Source organism: Apteryx mantelli, chromosome 1 (genome assembly GCF_036417845.1).
Source record: "Apteryx mantelli isolate bAptMan1 chromosome 1, bAptMan1.hap1, whole genome shotgun sequence".
NCBI classification, from domain to species: Eukaryota; Metazoa; Chordata; class Aves; order Apterygiformes; family Apterygidae; genus Apteryx; species Apteryx mantelli.
Window position 1 is genome coordinate 1,228,823 of NC_089978.1, and position 13,650 is coordinate 1,242,472.

Consider the following 13,650-nt stretch of genomic DNA (forward strand, 5'->3'; position numbering starts at 1 on the left):
ACAGATCTAGGAAGTGTGGAAAAATGAGCAAGTAGTAATGGGAAGAAGTAAATATAAAGGTGGAAATCTGAATGGAAACTTACAAAGAGTAGCTGTCGTTTCAGCTTTTCGTCGTGCTCCCACGTCTTAGTGGTGCTGTGCTCATGGGGAATTAAAGATCATAGTAGTCTTTCCTTCTCGCTGCATTGACAACTTTAGTCCTGCCAAGGATGCAAGGTCTTGACGAAGTGAAGAGTCAAGGCCCAGGTGCTCCCTGCCTGTGCTGCCCACGCACAGCTATTTATAATATTTTCCTGACAAAACACTGCTGAGAACGAGCATTACGAGCAACCCAGAGGCAGAAGGAGCGTGTCCCTGGGAAGCACAGTGTTGCTGTGAAGAGGCGCAGACAAGCCAAAGGGAATAGGAGCTGGGGGAGTCGTTGTGCCTTCAACTCTCCACTGGGCAGGGGACACAAACCACACGGTCCCCGCTCACCGTCCCCACCGGCCACACAGCCTCTGCGGGAAGCTGCAAAGCAGCAGAAGGAAAAACTGCAAACACGCCTTCCTCTGAGCCAAAGGGATCCTCAACAGCCAGCATCACACTAAAACCTGGGAAATGCTTTACCGACCCTTGACAGATGAGATCCTGCCAGTGATGGCTCCTGCTGCTGGAGGTGCTGGTGCACAAGCTCTGCTGCACTCCTCCACAGCTCCTTCTCCTCGCCCTGTACCCGTTGCCAATGTACTAACACAAGCCTCCAGCCCTCTGTCCCTTAGCGCTCTTAAAGCCTGAGACCGCTCTCACAGCGCCCATGAAATGTTGCTGAGTGCAGGAAGTTTCCAACACAGCGACAGGCCTTGCAGGTTAAACCTTAGTTTTTGCTGACTGCTGAGTAGCTCCGTGGTTAGTGCTCAGAAGCATTAAAAAAGAAAAAAAGAAAAACTGAATGCAAATAATGGTTAGGACAGGAATAAACATCAGGGAACGTCCTTAGACGGCTGTATAAACCTAATGTTCACCCTGATCTTGTGCAGTTCTGCTTCCTTCATCTCAAAGAGGGACATGAAACGGGGAAAGTTCAGGGAGGGCATCACAAGCAATCCGAGACCTGGAAGAGCTTTCCTGGACTAGACACCCACACGCGAATGCCTCTAAACATGCTGAGCTGCAGGAGGTGTGAGCACCTCTGGATCCCTGCTGTCAAACATGTAGGCATCAGTCGAATGCAGATGTCTTCCGACTGTGCATGGCAGAGAGGAAAAAGGCCAAATCAGCCACTGAGAATTACATATCAGAATTCAGCCAGGGCTTGCCCTAGGTAAAGCACGGACAGTCGGAACTTGAGGATACAAGGTACCCTTGCTGCTGCAACCACTGTGTTGAGTCTGCCCCCAGGAAGGAGCACGCGGAGCACGAGGTTAGGCGTCCCTGACGTGCCGTGCCGGGACAGCGAGAAATGTCCCCCTGCCGTCCACCTCAGGGCAGCCAGCTCACCACAGCTCACCTCGGGGTGGGAGGTCCCCAGGACACTCTCAGTCTCAGAGCCCCGAGACAACTTGCACAAGGCAAGTCAGCTGCATGGAGCAAATGGGGGTGCACCCACCCACCTCTGCCATCAACACAAGCCATACTGGTAGGACTACAGAGAGAGGGAGAGCTTCCCCATCTTCCGCACTGAGCATCACGCGGACAAGTACCCCCTTCACGGACACGGGATACACGTTCATGTGGCTCGCACTCAAAAGGCTTTCTGGGGAGATCTGGAGAACTGCAGAACCATGAACGTGAGACCTGTGTGGGACAAGGATGCAGAAAATAATGAAGGGTTGAATCAACCGGCCCTTGCATAAGCACGCGATCCTGGGGAAGGCTCAGCTCGGCTCTTCTAACATGGAGACAAGCCTCCCTAGGATACCCAAAGTCCTCAAAGGACCAGAAAAGATTCTGGGTGAGGCAGATCCAGTTGATCGACCCTACTTGGAGTCCCAAAGGCTCTGAATAAGGCCCCCACCAGAGGTCATCAAACAAGCAGCCGTCAGACGAGAGTGAAATCCCTCACACTAGGACAGGATTGAATCAGAAGATAAACGGCTATCCTTTACAGTGAACCCCTGCAGGAATCTGTGCTGGGGCTTGTCCTTTCCAATTTAGTTCATCTGGGAAAAGGAGGGAAAACAGCAGGGTGACCAAGTTTCCTGATGATAGTCAGTTACTCAAGAAAAAGGAGGACCGGCTGAGGAAATCTGCAGAAGAGCCTAATGTAACTGTACAATACAACAACAGATATAAGTCAGATTAGATAAATGTAAAGTGATGCAATTGGGGGAAAAAAAAAAACAGAACACTTTAGACAGAAAATGACGGGCTCATGGCTAACAATTATCCCTCAGGAATAAGCTGTCACAAGTTCTGACAGTTTTATGACAACATCATTTTGGTGATCAGCAGTGCCCAAAAGCAAGCCAGATATTAGAAATTCCTTGTCAAGGGGTAGAAAGGAAAGGAAGAACGGCGTTATGCGTCTGGGATACTGCTGCAGTTGTGGCTCCTCCGGGGAAGGGAAAGATGTGCCACAAGACCTGAGCAGACCGTGACTCTGCAGCATGGACAAGAGGCAGCTGAGGGGAGATGCGATAGAGGTGACAAAGGCACAGAGAGGATGAATGGGGAATAATCGCTCACTGTCACTTCCACTACGAGAACGAGAAGCACGAAAAATGAAAACAGCACACGGCTGGTTCAGAGCAAACCTATCGAGGTCATTCTTCACACACCATGGAATTAGACTGCGGAAATCACTACAACAGGGTCTTGTGGAGCTGAAAGTGTTCATGAGTGACACCCAGAAAGAGGAGCTCCTCAGGCAAGTGGGTTCATCACCAAAAATCCCCCAAATCAGGGCTGTGATTGAAGAACCTGCGTGGTTTCAGAGGGAAGGCTCTGCCTGTCAGCAGCCAGGGAGTAGGGGCTTCCCGAGGGGTCTTGTGATCAAAGCTGGCTTTCAGGCTCAATTGTAGTGTTCAGGTCTTTGCAACAAGGCTTATTGTTTCCTCTCATCAGCTGGCATTTATTTTTTAATTTGGGAGCTGATACTCTCATAACATGGATCGTTGTTACTGATCGTCTCCCCAGGCAAGAGATGGTGGCTTGTGAGAGAAGCTGGGCACAGCTGCTTGTCACTAAACCACTGCTCCTAAGGCAATGCATGCTGGCACAAGCTAGACCTCATTAAGCATATTAGTGCTTTCAAGTGCCAGCATCTGTGTGAGAAGACTCTCCTGTTAAAGCTGAGCCCAGGATGCTGCTGCACTGAGTGTTTTTAAGGTCTTGCAGAGGTCTTGGAGGCTCTTTTGACTGGTAAGCTGCTCTTCTTTGCTTTATGGAGTATGTGGTTATGATGCAGATTAGTTACTTCCTCAGCCTCAGGTTTATGTGTATGCTTCCTTAGTTCAGGAGTTGCTGTTTTCTCCTACAGCACTTTATACTGTTTTTAGATGTTGTAAGCAGTGTGTCCTCTTCCTGTGCTGTGCAAAAGCTTCCTTAGGAGTGGTGGTTCTACACTGTTCTCCTGCCTTGACAAGGAATGTGAGGGAGTAGCATTCCTCTAACAAGTGAGCATAAAAGACCTATTCTGCTCTGGATAGGAAGGAGAGGCCAAGACATTCTGACATGAAGTTGTCTCCTGTTGCTCGAGTCTCTTCTCCTTTAGAGACCTTAGTTTTGGCTCTGTAGTGGCTGTGAGGTACAGATGAGCCAAAGCAAATGCCTCTTTCTTCTGACCCATTCCTGAAAAGAAGGTGGGCCTCTTGCAGCTGGTGGTCCAGGCAAGGTGTCAGTGTGCTGGTGCTTTTAACCGCCTCCTCTGAACCACTAGCTAAAACCCATCCCTAGTTAGGGGCTGTCTAGCTTGCATGAAGCTTGGGCTCTGAAAGCTCTGAGCTTAAACTGTGAGGTGGCTTAAGGGAAGAAGGAATCCAGCCGGAAGGGCTCTAATGCAGCATTGTCCTGCTGATCATGGTGCCTTGTGGGGTCTCAGAGGCTGACTAGCAAACAGCCGCAGTGCTGATGGAGGAGAGGGTGCCAGGCTGCCTGGGGACAACACCTGGCTGACCTGGCAGCCTTTCTTTGGAGCACTGCACCATGTGTCCTTGGTGCTGTGACTTGCTAGCAAGCTGCTGGTGTCCTTCTGGGTGCCTTGCCTGCACAGCCCCTCTGCTCCTGCTGCTCCTGCTAAAGCGTGTCCTCTGCTGTCCCCTTGCCTGTGCAGCTTTGCCCTTCTCCTGCCTCTGTGGAGATGGCAGTGGGGCAGGTGCTGCTTGTGCTGCTGGCTGCCTCCACAGTGAGTGCCACCAAGGACCTGCTGCTGAATGTCTGCATGGATGCCAAGCACCACAAAAGCAAGCCTGGCCCAGAGGGGCTGCTGCATGGCCAGGTAGGATGCTGCTGTGCTGCTGATGTTTCTGTCCAGCCACCACCTCTGCAGTCCAGGATATGCCAGGTGGCGCTGTCTGGGTGCCCTCTGCCCACCTGCCCAGACCAGAGAGGCTGCTGTGGAGCTTTGGGCTTAGCAAGCTCTTGTCTGGGGAAGATGGCCTGTGCTGTATATGGGGCCAGATTGTTTTGCCCCTTTCTTCCAACAAAAGGCTAGAGCAGAATGGGGGTGGGGGGAGCTACTGCTGCCATGGATGTGGGGATTTCTTGTGTTAGCTCAGTTTTCCTTTTTGTTTTTGCCAGGAGGGCACTTTTTTCAAAGCTCAGGGGATCCTGAGATCACACTGAGATAAATGCTGGCAAGAAAAGCCCATCTTTTCTGCTCCCTCCCTCTCTGTGTTAGAGCTGCTTCTTGCTGCCTGGGAGCTCTGTTCCCCAGCCCTTGGTGGGGACAGGCCTAGCAGGCAGCCAGGGCCCAGCAGGTGGCAGCTCGTGTTTCTCTTTGCTGGGACTGGTGCTGTGTGTGATCTGGGCTGGGCTCTGACCTTCATGGTCCCTGTCCTGCTCTCCTGCTGACTCCATCTGGCTGCAGCCGCAAGCTCTTCAGTCTGCAGTGCCCTGGGGTTGCTGCAGAAGGGCAAATGCTGTTGCTGCTCAAGTGCTCTTGCTGGAGGCAGTGCAGGCAGCTGGCACCTGCAGCAGCCTGCCACTGCCTTGAGCTGCTGCCTGGCCCTCCTCACGGGCCTGTCTCCTGCTCCATGGCAGTGTTCCCCCTGGAAGGACAATGCCTGCTGCACAGCCAACACCAGCTCAGAAGCCCACAGGGACCAGTCCTACCTCTACAGCTTCAACTGGAACCACTGTGGGGTGATGCCACCCAAGTGCAAGAGGCACTTCATCCAGGACACGTGCTTGTATGAGTGCTCACCCAACCTGGGGCCTTGGATTGACAAGGTAGGGGTCAGTTCTGCTGTGACTGAAGGCAGTGGAGCTTGTGCTGGGCCCATGACATGGGATCTGCTGGTGCCCTGTGTGTTATGCTCTTGCCCGCCTGGGTGAGGGCTGGCATGTGTGCTCTCCAGGAATGGTGAGTCTCTCCACCTGATAGGTAGATTAGCAGAGGACTCTGCTTGCCTGTGTACCTAAGCAGAGGCTGACTGATGTAAAAATTGCTCTCTATCAAGGTGTGTCTGGTGGGACTGAAACTTTTGGGGGTCAGCTCTGGAGGCCAAGGGAAAGGGTTGGGAGGGGGATTCAGATGACCTCTGTGATGTGGCAGAGCCCTTGGCTTTCGAGGGCCACCACCAATGTGCATGGCCCTCTTCTCTTGGAGGCTGACAGCAGCTGGCGTCGGGAGAGGATTCTCCATGTGCCCCTCTGCAAAGAGGACTGTGAGGAGTGGTGGGAGGATTGCAAGGACTCTGTCACCTGCAAGGAGAACTGGCACAAGGGCTGGAACTGGGCAACAGGTTAGTGGGCTCTGTGGAGCAAGCCTTTCCTCACCTTTCCCTGCAAACCAAGACCTGGCAGTGTCACTGCTGCCTGCCCAGTGCTCAAAGCCAAGACACCTGGTTGCTCTCATTTGGCTTGGGGGGTTGCAGACTAGAAGGTGGCCAAGCCACAGTCCACCAGCTGATGTGCAGCAGTGGGCTGTGGGCAGACTGTTAGCTGGGGCCTGCTTCCTTGTGTGGAAGGAGGGAACTGAAGTGTGCTCACTCAGGAGGGCCTTGCTGGTGCTGTCTGTCCTCAGGAACAAACCGCTGCCCTTGGGGATCCATGTGCAGGCCCTTCTCCCATGTCTTCCCCCAACCAGCTGACCTGTGTGAGAAGATCTGGTCCAACTCCTACAAATACACCACAGAGCACCGGGGCAGTGGGCGCTGCATCCAGATGTGGTTTGATCCTGCCCAGGGAAACCCCAATGTGCTTGTGGCAAAACACTATGCTTGGAAGAAGAGATCCTCTCCTGCTCGGATGAAGAATGTGACTCCTGCTGAGACTGGCAAAGCTGTGTGTGCTTTGCCATGGCCTGCCCTGGTCCCGCTGCCTCTTGCCCTCCTGATGCTCCCCTAGGGCCCTGGGAGCTGTTGGCCCTGTGGGTGCTGGGGGATCCCTCCAATGGCTCGCCCAAGGGCCTTGGCTTTGGCCACTCTCAAGAAATGGGCTGCACAAGGTGCCCTATGAGAGGAGATGGCATGTATAACACTCAGGTCTGCCTGAACTGTTTGTCCATGCCAGCAAGTGCTTGACATGAATGTTGTTGTTGCTGTTGGCCCTTGATACCTGCCTCTACTTGGAGCTGGTGGTGAAGGACACTCTTTCCCTGCCATGCTATGGAGGGAAGGCCTAGCCTTTGCTCTGAGGTAGGAGGTGTTGCTCCTTCAGCACATGTGTTGCCACCCCACACTCACCTTCTCCTGGCCCTAGCACAGGCTCTGACAGCTGTGCTCTGGCTTGCAAATGCTTCTTCCTGGTCCTCAGCTGAGCTCTGCTGGTGGCTTCCTCAGACTCCTCTCCAGCTCCCTGGAGGCTGGGCAGTGAGAATAAAAGCCTTCTTAATCAGCCTTGCTCTCCTGGAGTTGAAACAAATACTGTTGAGGAAGTAGCAGGGCTCTGGGGGTGGAACAAGCCTGCTGTTCTGGCCTGCACAGGGCTTTTCCCAAATGAAGAAGCCAGTCTGGGGCTGGGAAAGCTGCAGCCTTGCCTCATGGGTCCTGAGAAATCCTTAGCTGCTGTGCTCTGCTCCATCGTGCTGCAGGAGATGCAGAGTCTTCTGCTGGTGCACCCTGGGGCTCTTGCACACCTAGGCATGATGGAAGCACCCAGAATGTCTTGGCCCTTGTCCCTAGCCTTAACCATTCTCCAGTGCCCTTTCCCTTCCCTTGGAGTTGGCCTCCCAAAGCCAGGTGCAGGCTGATCTTCTGGGGGTGTGTGGGGGGTGGATTTCTGCAGCTAAAGGCCAATTGCCATTACAGCTTGCAGCAACTTAAATGTGTTTCTTCCAGCTCAGGGAATGTGTCTGTGAGGAATATCTTGGCAGAACTGGCCTAGTCCTGCAGCTCCTCAAACAGATGTACTCTGAAAGCTCCCTTTGATGCACAGCTGTGGCAAAGGTCAGGCTGACTTGTATGGCTTTCCTGGCCCCTGCCTGTGACCTGGTCTTGGTTGTGTGCCTGTGTCACTTCAAAACCTTCTTTTCTGCTGCAGGGTAACTCTTCACAACCTCCCACATGGGATTTTCAGACTTCATAAGTAGCTGTGTGAAGGCTCGCAGCTTGTGCTGAGTTTTTTCCCTCTCTTTTTTCTCCTTTCCCCTTCTGCAGAGGAAAGAAAAGCCTCTGGCAGATTTTTAGCAACTTGTGAGATGCAGTTGGGTGGGAGAGGAATGGGAAAATGCTCAGGGTGCTTAGATTGGACACAGACCACAACTGTCCGGTCTTTAGAGCTTTATCTTGCTTCAACTGCTTTAAGGAATCTTTAAACCAAAGCAGCTTTCCTAGCAGTATTCCTGTTTAATTGCCATATGCGTTTCTAACTGTACAGCCTCCACTGTAGCTGATTATTTATTTGTTGCCTTATGAGGAGACACAGGCACCTTTTTTTTTCCTAGCTTGAATGTGTTGTCCGCTGAAGCTATTCTAGGATCCTGGCTTAATGAAAGAAAAAAGAAAAAACAACAACAACAAAAAAACCCTGACAGAACTGCTTTATGAGCAGTCTTCAGTTGTAGCCACTTGTTCCTGGGCGCTTCACTAGTTCTGCTGGGGCTATGCCCATGCTTGTCAATAACAGGAGCATTCTGCATGAATGATTGCATGAAATCTGGGCCTTCCTAGGGGAGGCAGATTGGTCTGCAACTGCAGTTTACTTCTTTCCCCTCTGCCCCTTGATTCTTGCTGGAAGGCAATGGCCTAGTCATGATTGCCAAGAGCAGCAGAGTTGTTCTCACTTCCCAGGCTAGGCTGCACCTTGACACTTGCACTGTGGGAGCTGGAGAGAGTCCCCAGATGGGTAGGAATGAATAGAATGGTGCAGGGAGCAAAGACAGCCAGCTGGAAAAGGCTTAGCTGCCTGCCCCTTTGGACAGTCACTACCCACAGCTGCCCAGGGATAGGCAGGTGCTGACTTCCCCTTTCACAGGAGAGATTGAATCTTCTGTCCATCAGACTGGCCCAACACTGCCTCATTGGCTTTGTCCAGCTTTTCCAGCTGCCAGCTTTCCTCCTGGCTCTCTTCCACACTACATGCTTGGTGTACACGCCTTGTGCAGTGCACTTCAATATGATAAGCAGTAGTTCCTCATGTTTGCCTTAATGTGCTTTCAGTGTTTCCATGTGCTTCTGTGTGTGCCTTTTTTGTGATCGCTTATTGGGCCAGGGACTCTCTCCTGCTGTGGTTTGTGTCAATGCCCTGCTCTAACACCAAAAGTAGCTGCAGTCCAGGCTTTGCCCCCAGAAGGGGCAACCAAATGTTGCTGAGCATTACCCATAGCACATACTCAAGGTCTGATGTGAGCTCACTTGCACGTTAGCTTGAAAGGGGCAGTTATCCATGTTGGATAACTTCTGTCCAGGTGGACACTGCAAAGAAAGCTCTGCAGGGATGGGAGATGGTAAAAGAGACCTTAGGCTGTGCAGGAATGAGATGAAAATGATCTCCAAGGTCCTGCTGTTGTGCACTGGTGGCCTGGGCGAGGAAAGGGTTTGGCTGCGGTGTGTGTCTCTAAGCACACTGCGGGGACCACTGGGACTCACATCTGCCTCCTGCTTCACGGCCCTTCAGGGACTCCTTGGCACACTTGTTAACTACCTCTGGCTCCCTGCTCTTAGGCAGACGATCCCTCCTCCTGCTGCTCCCTACCTCCATCTCCAGCAGAGGAGCCTCCTTCCTCACAGGAGCAGGGCACAGGTGAGAGCTTCGGGGCCAGGCTGCTCTCCTGTGTTGGCGGGTGGCTCAGGCTGTGCTAGGGACTAGGCTGGAGAAAGGAGCCCTCTTGTAGTCTGCTTTTGCTGCTTTTCTTTGTCTCTCCTTGCCATGCAGAATACAAACTCCTGTGAGCTTGGTGGGTTGCTCACGATGCTCCCAGGGAGAAAGGATTGAGCCCTAAAGAGGAAGAAGAGTGCTGCTTGGGGGGATGCAAACACGGAAATAGCCTAGCCTGTAGTATTTTAGCCCTGTGAACACCTTGGCAGTGGAGGCAGAGCAAGTGCAACTGTCCTGCTTTGTAGCCGTGTCCCTCTGCCCTCAGCCCTGAGCTCTGGCATCCCTGTGGCCATCAGCAGCCTTTCTTTAGAGTGTGTAATGCTTTTTCAGCAGCAGCCGTGGGAAGAGGAGTAGTGCAGCTGCCCTGGCCTGCCCTGGCAGAGCTCTGGGATCAGCCGAGCGCAGTGGGAAGGCAAGGAAGGGTCCAAGGGTTGCAACTCCACCTCCCAAAGGCTCCACTGGAGATGCTGTCTCTCTGTCCAAGTGCTTAGCCTGGGCTGTAGTATTTGAGCCCTGCTCCTTCCAGGGGCACATCCCTGCCTCTCCCACCTGTGAAGCAGGCTGACAGAGGCAGCTGCAGCTGGAGCAGTGCCCCAAGGCAGGAGCTGCAAGAGGAAAGCAAGCAAGCGACTGCCTCAACAGAGCTGCTGTTTCCCGTCATCCCAGGATCAGGGGCTTGCAGAATCAAAGGGTCGTATATGGGGGAGGGACCTCTGGAGGTCTCTGCTCCAGCACTCCACCCCATGTACTGTCCCTTGCAGGAGGCTGCTCAGCACTGTATGCAGCTGAGCTTTGAATGTCTTCCAAAACGGAGATGCAGCAGCGTGTCTGGGCTGCTCTCCCAGGGTTTGAGCACCTGCAGAAAGGGGCAAAAGCTTTTCCTTAGAACTACTGGGAATTTCCCCCGCTCCAGTCTGGGCTGTCGCCTCTCGCCCTGTCCCTGGGCCCCTCTGAGGAGACTCCAGCTCCGCCTTCCCTCACGGCTCCCAGCAAGGAGATGCCAGTGGCGATGAGACCCCCTCCTCTCCCGCTGCCCACACCCAGCTCTCGGCCTCTCTCGCGTCCCGGCCTCCAGCCAGGACCCACGTGGGGCTGCAATGGGCTGGCTGCAGCCTGGCACTGGTGCACCCAGCCTGGGTGCAGTGCCCACACGTGGCCCCACCAGTGCCGAGCAGGGCAGCAATCGTGGCACTGGCCCCACTCGCAGCACTCCTGCCAGCACAGCCCTGGCGGCAGTTGGCCGCTCTGCTGTCAGTGCTCACGCCTCGTTCATGGGCATCACGTTACCTGCCAGGACCCCAGCTCCTTCCCTGCCAAGCTGCTTCCTACACAGTCTCTCCCAGCCTGCTTTCTTGCGCAGCATTATTCCATCCCCAGCACAGGAATCGGCATGTGCCTTTGTTAACTCCTTGCAGTCCTGCCAGCCCGTGGCTCAGCATGTCGAGGTCCTTGTGAGTAGCAGCCCTGCCATCCCTGTGAGTCACTGCCCGGATTTGTTCTCAGCTGTGAACTTGCTCAGATCGCACCTCATCCCTGCATTTGGTGAGTGAAAAAGACCTTAGAAAGTGCTGACACACTGTTGACCCCTGAGGGGTGCCACCACTAGCCTGGCTGCCACTTCCACTTTGTACTGCTCCTCACAACCTGTTGATCCCGGTGGTGCGCACAGTTTTCCACCAGCCTGATCATCCCTGTATGCAGCCCATCGCTCAGCAAGGTGTCTACGAGGCTACTAGGGCAAACTGAGTCAAAGGCCTTGCTAAAGTCAAAGCGACCAGCATGCACTGCTCTCGCCTTCTCCATGCAGAGAGTCACCTCATCACAGGAGGCAGTCAGGCTGGTCAGGCACGAGGTGCCCTCGGTACATTCATGCTGGCTGTTCCCAGCCCCCTTCCTGTGCTTCCCGTGGCCAGACGGGGCTTCCCAGAAGATTTGTGCCATCCCCTTCCCAGGCACTAACGAGAGTCTGGCCGTGTGTGTCACCGAGTGGCACGCACCAGCCACGTGCAAGCCCACCTGTCTCTCGGAAGGGAGACCCCTCTTTGCAGCACAAACGTGGGCAGGTGCCAGCCTTTCACGCTGGGAGGCAAGAGAGGCTTTATAGCAGTGGGGCCATGGTCACCACCAGCAAACACAGGGTGGAGGGAGAGGCACAGTTCTGACAGCAGCGCTGATTTTCCCAGTACGGGTGTCCGCATGAATAAAACGTATTCTGGCCCCTTACAAGCCATGGCCACTTCAAAAGGAAAGCAAATCCATTTCCATGGCCTCTGCTTTGCCAGCCAAGTATGTGGGCCCTATGGGAGTCACAGCCTCAGCAGGAACTCTGCTGCTCTGCTGCCAGCTGACAAATGCCCATGCTTTTACAGGTTCTTGGATGTTTGCTTCCAGCAGGACAACTTGCCCACCCCTGCTCGGAGACAACAAGCATTCCATGTCGTCTCTGAACTCTACCACCCTCTACCACCCTCCTGCTTTCCTCCTGGTTGGCATCCCTGGGCTGGAGAAGGAGCAGTTCTGGATTGCCTTCCCCTTCAGCATGATGTATGCCATTGCTGTGCTGGGGAACATCACCCTTCTCGTCTTTATAAAGACAGAGCCAAGCCTGCACGAGCCCATGTACTTCTTCCTGGCCATGCTGTCCTTCACCGACCTGGTCCTCTCCACATCCTCTGTACCCAAAATGCTCAGCATCTTCTGGCTGGGCTCCAGAGAGATCAGCTTTGTCTCCTGCCTTACTCAGTTGTTCTTCATCCACACCTTCTCGTCACTGGAGTCGGGTGTGCTCATGGCCATGGCCTTGGATCGCTACGTTGCCATATGCTACCCACTCCGGCACTCCACCATCCTCTCCGTGCCAGTGGTGGTGACCCTTGGGAGCCTGGTGCTGGTGCGTGGGGTTGTCCTGGTGAGTCCCTTCTGCTTCCTGCTCCACAGGTTGTCCTTCTGCCAGCAGAACGTCATCTCCCACTCCTACTGCGAGCACATGGCCGTGGTGAAGCTGGCCTGTGGGGACACCAGAGTCAATGTCATTTACGGCCTCTTTGTGGCTTTTTTGGTGGTGGGGTTTGATGTGATCCTCATATTTGTGTCCTACATCACCATCCTGCAGGTAGTCATGAGGCTGCCATCCACAGAGGCAAGGCTCAAGGCCTTCAGCACTTGTGCATCCCATGTCTCTGTCATCTTGGCATTTTACATCCCTGCCCTCTTCACGTTCCTCACCCACCGGTTTGGGCACAGCATCCCTCACCATGTCCATATAATGGTGGCCAATCTCTACCTGCTGGTGCCCCCCACCTTGAACCCCATCATTTATGGGGTGAGAACCAAACAGATCCGGGACAGAGTGGTCCTCCTCTTCCAGCACAAGGCAACCTGACTCACCTCTTTCTGACAGCTTGCCTACTGAGAGCAGGCGGCTCTCACTGTGGTACCTGAGTGCTGGTGTGTTGCACCTCACAGCATGGGAAAGTCCTTCTAGGACCTTCCTAAAGCTGTTCTTCACTGCCCCCATCCTCACTGTGTTGGGCTAGGGGTGAAGTGCCCCTGCACGTGTGTGTGTGTTACTTCCTATGCGCAGACCCTCTGATTTTTCCCTCACACGCTGGTATTTGGGGAGGGGGCACTGACATTGCACAGTTCTTGAAAATATATATCTATAACACCACATCTCCAACAGCTACTGATGTCCCATGAGCACCTTCAGCTCTCTCCTACGCTCGCTGGCCACCACTGATCTGGGTTTGTCTCTGACTACAGTGCCAACCATGATGGGCATTTCCTGGTTTAATGCCCGAGAGATTGATTTTGGTGCTTGTTTTTTACTCAATTTTCCTTTTTATTCATGTCTTCTTCTTGGAGGCCTCAGTGCTTCACCAGCACCAGGATAGCCAAGCATTTGGTATAATCTGTTTTTGTTTTAAATTTGAGGGTATGCAGAGAAAAGCAGAACACTACAAATTAGCTGGCAGATTGCCTGGTGCAAACAGACTTTTTAATTTGGAGACACATTTAATTTGAAATGTAGAACACCTGGGAAGGAGGTGGAGTAGCTCCCATGGGAGCTGCTGTTCTCATCACCTCTCCTCATCCTCCTGTTCTGCTGGTCTGACACTCGCCTATGCCATGCCGGGCTGACAGCTCTGTGCTGGCTGCAGCCCCAGTGCGATCAGCGCCATCTCCAGTGTCTGCCTGTCCCTTTTCAGCCTGCACTGAGAAGAGGATGCATGGAGAACCTGCTGCTGCAGG

General features: G+C 53.6%; 2 protein-coding genes across 2 annotated transcripts; both read left to right on the top strand.

Moving 5' to 3' along the window:
• Positions 1-4,276: 4,276 nt before the first annotated feature.
• Positions 4,277-6,489, top strand: LOC136991077 (folate receptor gamma-like). The gene is made up of 4 exons (XM_067289564.1): positions 4,277-4,417; positions 5,182-5,370; positions 5,750-5,885; positions 6,167-6,489. The coding sequence occupies exons 1-4, from the start codon at positions 4,280-4,282 to the stop codon at positions 6,487-6,489; spliced, it is 786 nt and encodes a 261-aa protein (XP_067145665.1). The 5' UTR covers positions 4,277-4,279.
• Positions 6,490-11,833: 5,344 nt separating this feature from the next.
• LOC136991078 (olfactory receptor 52R1-like) lies at positions 11,834-12,781 on the top strand. The gene has a single exon (XM_067289566.1). It carries the CDS (start codon positions 11,834-11,836, stop codon positions 12,779-12,781), a length of 948 nt encoding a protein of 315 aa, XP_067145667.1.
• The last annotated feature ends 869 nt before the right edge of the window (positions 12,782-13,650 follow it).